This window comes from Belonocnema kinseyi, chromosome 9 (assembly GCF_010883055.1).
Source record: "Belonocnema kinseyi isolate 2016_QV_RU_SX_M_011 chromosome 9, B_treatae_v1, whole genome shotgun sequence".
Classification (NCBI taxonomy): domain Eukaryota; kingdom Metazoa; phylum Arthropoda; class Insecta; order Hymenoptera; family Cynipidae; genus Belonocnema; species Belonocnema kinseyi.
Window position 1 is genome coordinate 56,525,794 of NC_046665.1, and position 13,362 is coordinate 56,539,155.

The 13,362-nt window shown below is 26.6% G+C and overlaps 1 protein-coding gene across 1 annotated transcript in view; it reads left to right on the plus strand.

The window, feature by feature from the left end:
- The window catches only part of LOC117179435 (neural-cadherin), a 392,316-nt gene that overhangs the window by 183,577 nt on the left and 195,377 nt on the right, over positions 1-13,362 (plus strand). Inside the window, exon 15 of the mRNA XM_033371218.1 lies at positions 4,370-4,559. Within this exon, the coding sequence (XP_033227109.1) occupies positions 4,370-4,559 (190 nt within the window). The remainder of the gene's footprint in view (positions 1-4,369; positions 4,560-13,362) is intronic.

Consider the following 13,362-nt stretch of genomic DNA (forward strand, 5'->3'; position numbering starts at 1 on the left):
ATCTATCTATCTATCTATCTATCTATCTATCTATCTATCTCTATCGATTGAGAATTCATTTAGTTTTTGAAAGAATTGTCTTTTTTGATGGAAAAATAATAGTTTTTTATTGAAAATTCGACTGCTTTGATTACAAAATTATCTGTTTTGCTGAAAATGCAATATTTTTACTTGAAAATTTAGGAATTTAAAACTGTTTACATTAAATTACGGAACGTGCCGAAAAAAAGTTTGAAAAATTTTTTTTTTTTCGATATATAAAAAATTAAAAATTGAAATGTTTTTTGTGTTCAATTTCAAGAAATTTCCAGCCTGACTTAAAATTTTTTTATCGATGTTTTTATATTAGTTTTCACTATAGATTTTACTTTCCAAAATAGGATGATTTTAAAAATCACTTATAGTTATTTTTCAGAAATTTAAAACTGTTGAGATTTAAAAGCTTCAATTAAAAATATTAAAGTATTTTTATTTGATTTTTTTACAACTCTAAGCACTTCAGATTAAAAATGAATTCCAATTTTTTGTATTTAAAGCTTCTCTTTTTAAATTTTTAAAATGTTTTAAGCTTCGAAATCAAATATATTTATATTTGAAAATTACTCCTATAAAATTCTAAAACTTTTAATGTTTTATTTTTAAATAGACTCTACTTGTGACCTTTTTTTGGAATTAAACTGCTTGACTTTATAAGGATAATAATTTAATTTTAAAAAGTTCACATAATTTTCCTTGTACTTTAGGAAGCTTAAATTTTTCATTATAATTGCCGGAACAAATTTGGTTGTAAATTGATTCATAATAGTTTCTAATTCATTTTAGTGGGCGCATATATATTTGCCTCTATCAAAAAAAGAATTCCCTTCTTCTAAATAAATAATCATTGCATTATATCTGAATAACTAAATAATAAGGATAAAATAGAGTATTTAAAAAAAGTGTATTCACGTCTGATGGAATATTGTCTTGAATTATTAAACAGCAGTTGGCGGATGCGTAATTTTATGTGAAGCAATAAATACCTCCGACACGAAGAGCACTTTATACAAATCCCATAATGTTTATCGATATTTTACAGTTTTAAATGTTTGAATTAGCGCATAAAGTGGTTCAGGAAGTGAGTGCAAATCTCTTTTGTATTATATCCATGCTGCGTTTGAATTAATATTCGCGAAACAGTACTTTTATCGAAAAACGATAGAATTTAATGCATCCTCTTTTCGCATGGAAGTGGGGGGTCTTCGTAAAACATATCAGTATCAGCGTGCCAGGGTTCATTTCAGAGAGTGATCTGTAAAATACTTGCCGACATATCAAAAGCCCATTATCCCCTTTTACACTTTACGTGCGAAAATTCATGTTCGCAGGGAATATTAATCCGTGACGGGTATGGAGTGCATTTGGTTCGCGAATTATTTGGAAATTTCAGTAAATCCAACAGCTGCTTTTGCGAAGCCAGAATTTCTCTGCATAATTCGGTCGCTGGATTATTCCCTCCAGCTCCAAGATTTTCCCTGAATCATGTTTTTTTTTTTAATTTTATTTATAATCCAACCCGTTCACGAAGATTTTGAATTAATATTAAAAATTTTGAAATAAATATCATAAAATGGTTTTAATCTTTGAAGAAGAGAACTCGGATGCATATTAGGTCAAATTGGGTTTAAAATTTTAGTACAAAATTAGATGCTATTTTGAGTCAGATATTATTTGGTATTCTGAGCGCGGGGTTCTGTGGCTGTCGTGCGGTGTCCAAACGTGACGTGGTGGTCGTGCAGTGGCCGAACAAGGTGTGGTGGTCGTGCGGTAAAGGATGATACCGTTTTGATCTTGTGCCCCCCCCCCCTCTTACTGTACGTAATTTTTAATTTTCACAAATTTTTTGGTAGTTATTGCTAGCAGTATTGATTGATCATTAATATTCAAGTACGAGCATTTTAATCTTGTAATATTTTTAACATAGAATCTTTTATGAACGGAATGAAATAGTAGTTCAGATATGAATTAAAATTTTTTTAAATCATTAATTAATTTTAAACAAAAAAATGTCTTTTCTACTATAAAATATAACTTTTTACAAAAATACCTACATTTTCAACAAAATAATTAAATTTGGAACATAATAGTTCAATTTTCAATCTAAATAGATCAACTCCAAAAAAAAGTGTCCTAGTTTATATTCCAATGGAATATGACTGTTAACGCAAATATTACTTTTTAAGACAGAATTAATTTTCCACAAAACTCATGAATTTGTTGCCAACAAACACGAAATTTCAAAACAAAAAAATTATTTCTTTAATAAAGAAGGAGAATTTTCAATTAAAAAAGATCAATCCTCAAACAATGCAAGAGTTACATTTTTAGATAAACAATTAGTTTATAACAAAAAATATGATTTTCGACTTAAAAGTTAATTTTTCAATCCAAAAAGACGAATTTTTAACCAAAAAGGATCATTTTTGGTACAAAATGCTTGAATTTTCGACAAAATAATTAAATTTTGAACATAATAGTTAAAGTTTCAACCTAAATAAATAAACTCCTAATCAAAAAGTGTCCTAGTTTATATTTCGATCAAAAAGGTGAAATTTATACAACAAAAAAACCACAGAATTGTCAAACCAAAAAGACGAATTTTCAAGAAATAAAGATTTTGCACTGAAAAAAAGTTAATCTAGATTATTATAAACTCAAGGAAAAAGGCGAATTTTCTGTACAAAATTAAATTTTCAAACCAAAATATGACTTTTCAGAAAAGAATTAATTTTCCTCGAAAGTGATGTATCTGTAAATAACAAACACGAAATTTCAAACCAAGAAAATTAATTTTTCACTAAAACTGGAGAATTTTTAACTGAGAAAGCTAAATCCTAAAACAGTACAAGAGTTATATATTTAGTTAAAACATTACTTTTATACAAACAAATAAAAAGAATTTTGACTAAAAGGTTTAAGTTTTAATCCAAAAAGTCGAAAGTTTTCATCATAAAAATATAAATTTGGAACAAGAAGTAAATTTTATCCAAAATAGTTAAATTTTCAAGAAAACAGTAAAATTTTAAACCTAAAAGTATGACTCTTTAACAGAAAAGATTAATTTTCAACGAAACAGTTCTATTTTTATCCAAGAAATAAATCATTTCTGCTAAAGTAGGTGAATGTGAAAATCAAAAAGAAACATTTTCAATGAAAACTTTGAATTTTCAACTGAGCAGTTGCATTTTTATTCAAGAAAGATGAAATTTCTTCTAAAAATCACAAATTAAAAAAAAATAACTTTGAAAAAATCGTTACATTTCTATCCAAAGAAGATTTCAGTTAACTTTTTAACACCAAAATAAGAATGGTAAATAATAAGTTAATTTCCTGCTAAATAGTCGAATTTTTAACCGAAAAGTATGACTTCTTAACAAGATTAAAAAATTGTCGACCAAACTGTTGCAGTTTTTGATTAAGAAAAATGAAAATTCTACGAAAACAGGTGAGTTTTTGAATGGAAAAGAAACATTTTTAAAAAAATAGTTGAATTTTCATCTAAGAAGATTTCAATTGCGTTTTCAAAACAAAAAAAGGAATTCGAAACAAAATGTAAACTTTATAGGAAATAGATTAATTTTCAACATAATACTTGCTTCTTTATCAAAGAAATATGCAACAGTTCAGCTAAAATAGATAAACTTTTAAATAAAAAAAAAAAAAATTTCTTTAGAAAAGTTCTACTTCAACAAAATTTTATTTGATTTATCAGCAACAGAATATGAATTTTAAACGAAAGGTTAATGTTTTACAAAAAGATTTTAATTCTAAATCCAAAATGACGAATTCTTAACAAAATAGTTGAATTTGCAACCAAAAAGGATGTCTTTGTAAGACAATTTTTAAATTTTATACTAAATAGTAAAATGTATAACTAATAAGGTAATCTTCAGAAGAAAGTTTTTGCGAATTTGCAAAAATTGTGTACATGAATAAATGACACCTTCTTTCCTTCCGTAAAAATCGTAACAAATTGCCTCAGCCCCCGCCCCCTGAGCTTTTACTTAATTTAAGTACGATCCCTAAGGCTAGTAAACTTAAAGACAGTGTAATAATTCTGTCTGTGGCATGACGTCTACTTTGACTAATTTTTTTAACCGAAGAAAGTAATAACCTTAATAACCAGACATATATAAAAAATGCTGATTTCATAACCATAGCTTCAAAAAATATTTAAAAAAACAGAAATCCTTTGATAAATTGCGGTAAAAATTTATTTATCAATTTAAACAAAATCGCAATGGCTTGTGATAGGCAACTGTTTCAAATTCATAACGAATGTTTAAGTTAATTAATATTTTTTATTTCACTTTTTTTCTTTTTGTTTTAGGTTAATTACTATGTTGTGGATAGTGACCGAAATGAGGGGAAGGATTATTTTGAGATTAACAGGGATACAGGAGAAGTTTTCACCAGAGTCGTTTTCGATCGTGAAAAGCAGGGAGCCTATGCGCTGGAAGTTGAAGCTAGGGATGGAGCACCTTCAGCTCGTCCAAACAGCAATGGCCAACACAACTCCGGTAAGTAGTTTTTGATAAAAATGAAAATTATATTTAACTGAAATTTCTACTTTGTCTCTATGTAGGAAAATTTTGTATTAAAAAACTAAAAAACTGAACCGTGATATAAGAAATGGTAAAAAAGAGTTAAAAATTGCACCACTAGGTTAAAAAAAAAAAGTAACTCTCTTATCACGTGTTTTTGTTTTGTAATTTTTTGGCCTGGAAATTGAATTGTTTTATAAAAACATCAACAATTTGGATTGGAATTATAATGTGTTTATAAAAATTAAATGTGCCGAATTTCTGAAAATAAAACCAATAATCCAACGACAAAATTTGGACAACCACCATAAAATAATTCTATTGCAATTTGAAAAAAGATAACAGTTTTCCTAAAAAAAAAAAAAAGAAAAAATTTGTGTTTTTGGACAAAAGTAAAAAAAAAGATGTAAGAATAATGAGAAGGCAACCAATCAAATCCTCTTACTTCTCTTCTCTATTTCTTTCACCTTTTTTATTTTTATTATTATCAAATAAAAATTAAAAAAAAACATTTCTAAAAAATAATCACCAACGTTTCGGCACTCGTACAGCACCCTTATCAAGGCAGGAAAAATTTGAGCAGCTAGGGACAGCAACGAAAACAAATGTCTTGATTCTCAGGTATCAGGGAGAGAGCATCGTTGTTTCGTTGCTGTTCCTACTGGCTCAAATTTTTCTTGTTTTGGTAAGCATGCTGTATGACTGCCGAAACGTTTGGTGATTATTTTTTACAAATGTTTTTTTTATTGTGATTTGATAATAATAAAAATAAAATAGACGAAAGAAATACAAAAAAGAGAAGGAAGGTGATTTGCTTTGTTTCCTTCTCATAATTCTTTCCTATTTTTTATTTTTGTCAAAAAAAAACGAATTTTTTTCGTTTCATTTAAAAAAAAAAAATTTTTCTTTTTTTAAAATGCAATAGGTAAATTTCATGCGGGTTGTCCAAATTTGGTTGTTGAATTCTTGGTTTTATTTTTAGGAATTCTGCACATTGACTTGATGATTGGACGTTAAATAGGAGTTTAAATTTTATTTTCATCTCATTTAAATATCTTTAATTTTTATAAAAATTTAACTATTCGATAGAAAACTAAGTTTGTTATTGAAATAATATTTTTCAGTTGAATATTCAACAGTGATTTGTAAATAATTCGTATTTTTGGCTTCAAAATTCCATGGGTTTATAGAAAAATGACATATTTTGTTAAATATTCACCATTTTAGATAGAACATTAATTTTCTTGTTTAGAGATTTATCTATTTGTTAAAAATGCATCTTTTTGCATTGAAGACTCAATTACTTGGTTATTGATATTTACCTCTGTGGTAACAAATTTCACTTTTTTCTCGAAATTTTTTTTTATTTGTTGAAAATTAATTTTTGGTCTGAAAATATATCTAATCCATTTTTTAATGGAAATTTATCCATCATAAGTTCAAAAATTAAGTATTTGGTAGAAAGCACATCTATTGTTGAAAATTCGTCTTTTTGGTCAGAAAATAAATAATGCTTCTTAAATATTCGTCATTTTGTTTGAGAATTCATCAATTTGATTAGAAATTCTTTTTTGTTTGGTTGAAAATAGGTTTTTTTTTCCTTTTTGCAATTTAACTTAAATTAAAAATTCATGTATTTATTTATTTGAAAATGAAATTTTTGTATGGAAAATTAATTTTTTGAATTAAAAATTCGAATTTTTCATTTTTGGTTCATTTATTTCGTTGAGGATTCAACTATTTCGTTAAAAATTGTTTTTTTTTTTAAATTCAATTTAACATTTTTCCTGCCGTGATTTGAGAAAGCACCGTTAACTGCAAAAAATCAAAAAATGAATTTTTTATATCGTTGGAATCGTGGAGAAAGGGTGCACTTGATTATTAAAATAATTTTTTCCAATTTTTAATAACTTTTAAAATAATAATTGCTAAATTTTGGAAAAACACCGTTTAACTGCAAAATTTGACGAGCCATGATTTGGAAGAGAGTCGTAATTGACCGTTAACTGCAGGCTCAAATCATCGACAGTTGAATACGCCACAGAAAAATTCGAGAAAAGTTCGCAACGGGCAGTTACGGACTTTACTAAATTATCGGGTGGTGATCTCGAGCTTTCGTGATTTCCAAGAGGTCCGTACGCGCTTACACCGTAAACGCCGTAATTGCATTTATTTTTAACTGCGAAATTCTTTTGCCGTGAACGGCGTTTTCTCAAATCACGACAAGCCTATTTCTGAGCTCCGTGATTTAAAGAGAGCAGTAACTGCCCGTTACGGCGTTTTCTAAATTTTAGCATCCCATTCAACACAGTTAACTGCTCTCTAGAGAATTAATTAACATTTTTTAACCATTTTTGTTGCAAAAATGAAAAGTTTATCTGCAAATTAGTCAAGAACAACAAAAAACTGCAGAAAATGAATTAGAATTCGCGATACACGCGAGTAAAAATTCGAACAGTTTTCGTCGATTTTTTCGGCTTCGTTCATTTTGCAGTTAACGGTGTTTTCTCAAATCACTGCAGTTTTATTCTTTTATGGTACAAAAGTTATATTTTTAAATTGAAATTTACCTTTTTTATTACTAACTCAAACGTGTTCTAAAAATATTCGTCTATTTGGCTTGAAAATTAAACTGTTTTTTGTTGAATTTTGATTCTCCTCGTTTCCTTATTCGACCATTTGATCAAAAATGCTTATTTTTTAATTTGACATTTCAGCAATTTTGATAAAATTATCGTTTTTGGTCAATTTGACTGTTTTTAAAATTGAACTATTTGGTTAAAAGTGGAACTATTTTGTTAAAAAATGGTCTCTTTTGCTTGAAAGTTCAACTAATTAGTTATAAATGCGACGATTTGGTTAAATATTGGGGAAGTCAAAAATAGTTAAAGGACATTCAAAAGAAAACCCGTCCCAATATGTACTACATTTTCTTACTAAATTTTTAAATACATGTTTATTTTTACAATGTCATAAACTAATCTCAAGGCGAACTTTTATTGCTCAGAGGTGAGAAAGTTAAAAGAAAGCTTTTACGATACTGGGCTTAAACTATTGATTAAAAAATATTTTTCCTTGTCATGCAATAAACTAAAAATGCTTTTAATGGAAAACTGACTTTAGAGAAGAGTACCGTTACCATAGTTTCAATATCGTGGGGTTTAATATTCATGAAAAGGAGGAACGGCGCTTCGGAATAACTTTCTCAGAAGAATAATTGAAATAGTTAAAATTGTAAAGGAAAAAAAAACTGCCGAGCATAAACTGCTATGTTAAATTGAAGTAATATTTTTTTCAAGTGTTGGAGAATAATGCAGGACTGACTAAGGGTATATTCAGTTGGTTGGAAGGTAAACTTCTAAATGGATAAAAGTATAATTAAATAGTCAGTCAATGTTCTGAAGAACTGCAATTTTTAAAGCTGTTCCTTGGAAGTCCTATTTCTCTTACTGAATGAGCGAAACTATAAAGTTCTAAATTTTTATCTTTTATTGTACCCACCATCTGTCTGTATTTTTCATAGTCTGGCATTTTCATTTTCTTTTCTGGACCTTATTCTCATACTTGGAATAATATTTTTTTCTTATGAAATATTCGTGGAATTCAATTTATTTTATCTTAAAAAGTTAGACTGCTTTTTCAATGCAGGAGTATAATAATAAAAATAATAATAATAATAATAATAATAATAATAATAATACACGATGGAGGGACCTACAGCTTAAGGTGGGTTCCGAACCACCAGAACCTCGGTAAAGGTACATTGAAAAATTTCCAGAGGTACCGGCTCAGGGATCGAACCCCGGACCTCTGAGGTGAAGTCCAAGTGTCTAACCAACTGAGCCACCGAGAATTTTATAAATAAATAAATAAAAATAAATAAAAAATAAAATAATAAGAAACAGTGAATGCATGGATTGATTTGCTACAAATGAACAAGTTGAATATGAGTAATGAATGTCATTTTGATTCTTGGTTTATTATTCGAGATCATCTTTGTGATTTATTATAGGCCTCTTGTACCAAAATCAAAATACATAGCTTTTGATGATTCATAAGTATTTTAATCCATCGCGTAATCCGATCAATTGAATTGTAATGGATGAATGTACATCGAAATGAGGAATGCTAATTCTAAAAATTTGTTTCTAAAATAGAACATTTGGATTAAAAATGGTTCTGGAATAATAAATACAACTATTCTGTTTTTAACTTTTTGACTAAATGTCTAAAAAATTCAAAAAGTATCCTATTTATAACAATTTTGCTTTAATAAATTAGTTATTATATATTTATTTACTAATAAAGATAATGCATTTTCTATACCAATCATTTAGTGAATAAAAATTTGCAAAAGTTAAATTTTATTTCATGGTAAAATTTATTTCTAAACGTTTGCAAATGTTTCTTGAAATTAGTGATAAAAGATAAAATTTTATTTGTAAATTATTCTTTAGTATTAAGAAATGAATATGTTCTTTACATTTTTCGATTACAGTATAATTTGTAATCATTTTCACGTACTTCGAAAGAAATGAGACAAATTAAATTATGGATTATGGAAGTAATCTAAGATTAAAATTTTTTTTAATATGCAAAATTTCAAAAAATTTGAGGAAAAAATTCAACTATTTTAAAAGATATTTAGAAGATTTAGAAGTTTTTAAAATATTCCAATATTAAGGATTTCCCAAAAAATTTAAACAAAATGTAGATTTTTTTAGATATCGAAAAAAATGAATTTTAAGAGAAAATTGAAAAAGATTTAAAAACGCTTCTAATGATTTCCTAAAATTTCGAAAAATAATGTAAAAGATTTTAGTTTAAAAAATTCGGCTTATGTAACATTACACAATTTTATAAAAAAATTTAAGTAAATTTAGGATATATTTGGAAGTAATGAAAATATGAAAAATAATGTTAAACTTGAAATGATTTCTATAATTTGTGAACTTTTCCTTACATTTAAATGGATAAGAGAAATTAAATTATGGACAAAAGCTTAAAATATTTTAATTTCCAAAATGTTCCAAAAAACTTGCCTGATAAAAAAATCTTCGTACCAGGAACCAAAGAATTACTGTCACCGGCTACAAAATTTTGGAAATTTTTTTAATGATGTAAGTTAATTACAAAAATTAATTTAAAGTTTTATAGATTTGAAAGTATGTTAAAGAAGAATCTGAATTGTTTGAAGACATGCTTCAAATTTTAGAAAATATTCGAATATGTTCTCAATACTTCAAAAAATAAGCCATAGGCTTTTTAGGATTTTGAAAGGTTAGAAGAGAATAAAGAAAGTTCTTGTGGATATATTTCAAATGATTTGTTATTTAAAAAAATTAATTTTTAATGCATATTCAAAAAGATTTAATATAATTTTTCAAAATTGCACAAATAAATCTGGAATATTTCAAGACATTGTTTTTTACTTTTGTAGAATTTATTAAAAGTTGTAGGAAAAAGTCTAATATTTTTAAAAGATATTTATAAATCTTAATAGATTATGCAAGAGAATAATAAATTGAATAGATTCCTCTGAAAATTTCCAATGACTTTTTATTTCGAAAAGTAAATTTTAAGAAAAACTGAAAAAGATTTAAAAACATTTATAATGATTTCCTAAAATTTTGAAAAAAATGGAGAAGGTTTCAAAGAAAAAATTAGAATTATGTAAGATTCCAGAATTTTATGAAAATTCAAATGATTTTCGGAGATATTTGGAAGTAATAAAACGATAAGAAACTAATGTTAAACTTGCAAAGATTTCTACAAATTTAAAAGAAAATGTAGATTTTTTTAAGGTTCTGAACAAAAAATTTAAAAGCCTTTCATGAATTTTCAAGGGTTTTAAGAGACTAAACAAATTTTCTTGAGATTCCTGAAAAAATGTCAAATGATTTGTAATTTTAAACCATTAATTTTCCGCGAAAATCCAAATGGTTTTTCAATAAAATAATTTACGAAGGTATTTAGTAAGTTTTTAAAAGAGAATTTTTTTTTTAAAGAAATGGTCGATTTTCGTAGATTACAGAATAAAATTTGGAACTTTTTTAATGGATTTAAAGGATAACAATTTAAAAGAAAATGTAGATTTTTAAAAATTATGAACAAAGAATTCAGAAGCCTTTCATGAATTTTGAAGGGTTTGAAAAGAATAAAAAAATTTTCTTCAGATTTCTGGGAAAATTTTTTATGATTTTTTATTCGAAAAAATCAATTTTCCACGAATACATTTTTGATAAAGTCATTTGAAAAAATATTTAGTATTTTTGAAAAGATAATAATTTTTCTAAAGAAATTGTAGATTTTCATAGATTTAAAAATAAAATTTGAATTTTTTTTAATGATATAAAGGTTCAAAATATAAAAGAGAATAAACCAATTTTCTTTAGATTCCTGGGAATATTACAAATGAGTTTTTATTTTTAAAAAAATAGCATCCACGACAATTTAAATAGATTTTAAATAAAATAATTGTAAAATATACAACACATTTTTAAAATAAATGTCAGATTTTCATAGATTTCAAAATAAAATTTTGAATTTTTTTAAGGATTTCGATAATTTTAATGAATATATAATTTTAAGAGAATATTAAAAAATGCTTTTTCAAATTACAAAACATTTTCAAAAAATAAATATAATATTTCTACAGCACAGGATAAATTTAAAAAGCAAAACAGATAACTGTTTAATAAAATGGTTACATTTTCAATAAAAAAATAATTCTGTGTTCAAGGTAAAGTAATTTATTCAAATTGTTGAATTTTCAAGCCCAAAATTCAAATTTTCAACAAAAGAGTTCCATTTTGTAACAAAATAATCAAAACTGTAACGCAAAAAGGATAATTTTAAATCAACGATTTTATAGTAAACTTGTTAACCGAAAACAATAGACTTTTAACCAAAAATGGTTAGTTTGTTTTCTTAAGTTCTACTAATTCTATTTTCGTTTAAGTGCTAAGAAGAGAAAAAGAGGAGAATAGGGAAAAGACTGTGAAATATGCGATAAAAAATAGGAATGTTCATAATTGATAAACTGAAGAAGAATATTTTCAATACATTTCGAAATTTCGTTCTAAAACTTTTGAAATATTCGACTAGAAAACTGGAAATTTTGCCTAAAGAAGAAAGTTAATTTTCCATTGCACACTTTTATTCAATCTACATTTTAATATTAATGCACGAACAACATTATGACACTATTTACACTATTTTTGATCTCTGAAGTGTGTCCGAGACCCGAATTTTGTTATTTTTATAATCTCATTATTTAATTAAACTTTTAAAAAAGTGAAGTGAAAATACACTTGAACAGGATTCTACATAGCTGAAAATATATAACCTATTTTCTACTCCCATATGTACATTGTCTCTACTGCCATATCAATTTGAATGTGCACTAAAATGCAACGTTCGGGATTTCCTAATAAATGTAACGTGAAATAAAATCCCCTCTATATGCTGGGTACAATACTATGAATTGTATGCGCACTTCGTGGACAAAACTTTTGTTACCGGGACGTTATGGAGCGATATTCGACATAAAAGTTTCTCTGCATTTCATCGAATGCGAGAAATATCTATATCGATGTAAAAATACGAGTGGTAAATAGCTTCGTGATAAAATAGTTCTTCAGAAACAAAACTTCTTATATTTTATCACCATTCGGAAAAATGGTTTCAAAAGTACCATTGCTGAGATTTCTACTACTATTTTAAAGATATAACTTTGATTCAGAATTGAAAAAAGAAATGTCTAATCATAGACGATTTGCTCTTTAACCATTGCGTTCATACCCGGGCATCTGGGGTACCCACTGCGCTACACTTTTATATTTACTTTAAGTAAAAAGAAAAATGTCGCTGGGGCATATGCTCGGAGTAATTATTTCGCTTAATTCTAAGCAAATTATATATTTAAAATTAATTTGTGATTTTTTTCATAAAAAAATTAACTTCAAAGCATACATACGTCGTGAACACATCCAGGGTACCTAGGTACCCGCTATAAAAAACATCAACTTTGAGTAGTTTTTGGGGTTTCTCAATATTATCATGAGGTTTGAATTATGACTGGCTGTTTTCTAAAGGTGATTTGTGTGATTCTTTCAAATATTTAAATTTTTTGATTGTTTACTGTAGCTATAAAACTTGGAAAACCTGGAATGGTAAGGGAATTTTTATATACCTCTAAAACACTGAAAAATTTCAGGGAATTTTTGTGTGAAAATGTTTAATTTTTTGTTCAAATTAAATTTAAATTGCGATATACAATTGAATAAAAATGATTCTCTATTTATAAAAGTATCTTTATATCACTGTATTTAACTATCTTTTATTGTTAAAAATTACGGCTCTGTTGAAAATTCAACTGTTTTAGTTGAATTCAACTGTTTTTTATTAAAATTTATAATCTTTTTTTGGTTGATATAGCAACTACTTCTTTTTTCGTTCAGAATTCAATCTTTATATCGAAAATTTAATTACTTCTTTAAAGTTAAACTTGTCTTTTACATTTTCATCATTTATGATTCAGAAAGTATTAGAATTGTCGGAAATTTGACATCACAATTTTTCAACGGATCTCTACGTTTCGAGACCTCCTGAATCCGAAAATCAGGTTTTCACTATGGCGTCTGTCTGTCTGTCCGTCTGGCCGTCCGTCCGTAAAAACGATAACTCTCAAAAAATGAACCAATCAAATCCATCTTTGGCACACTTTTTTTAGGTCCTAAAAGAAAGGACGAGTTCGTTAACCAGCCATTTTTAATGA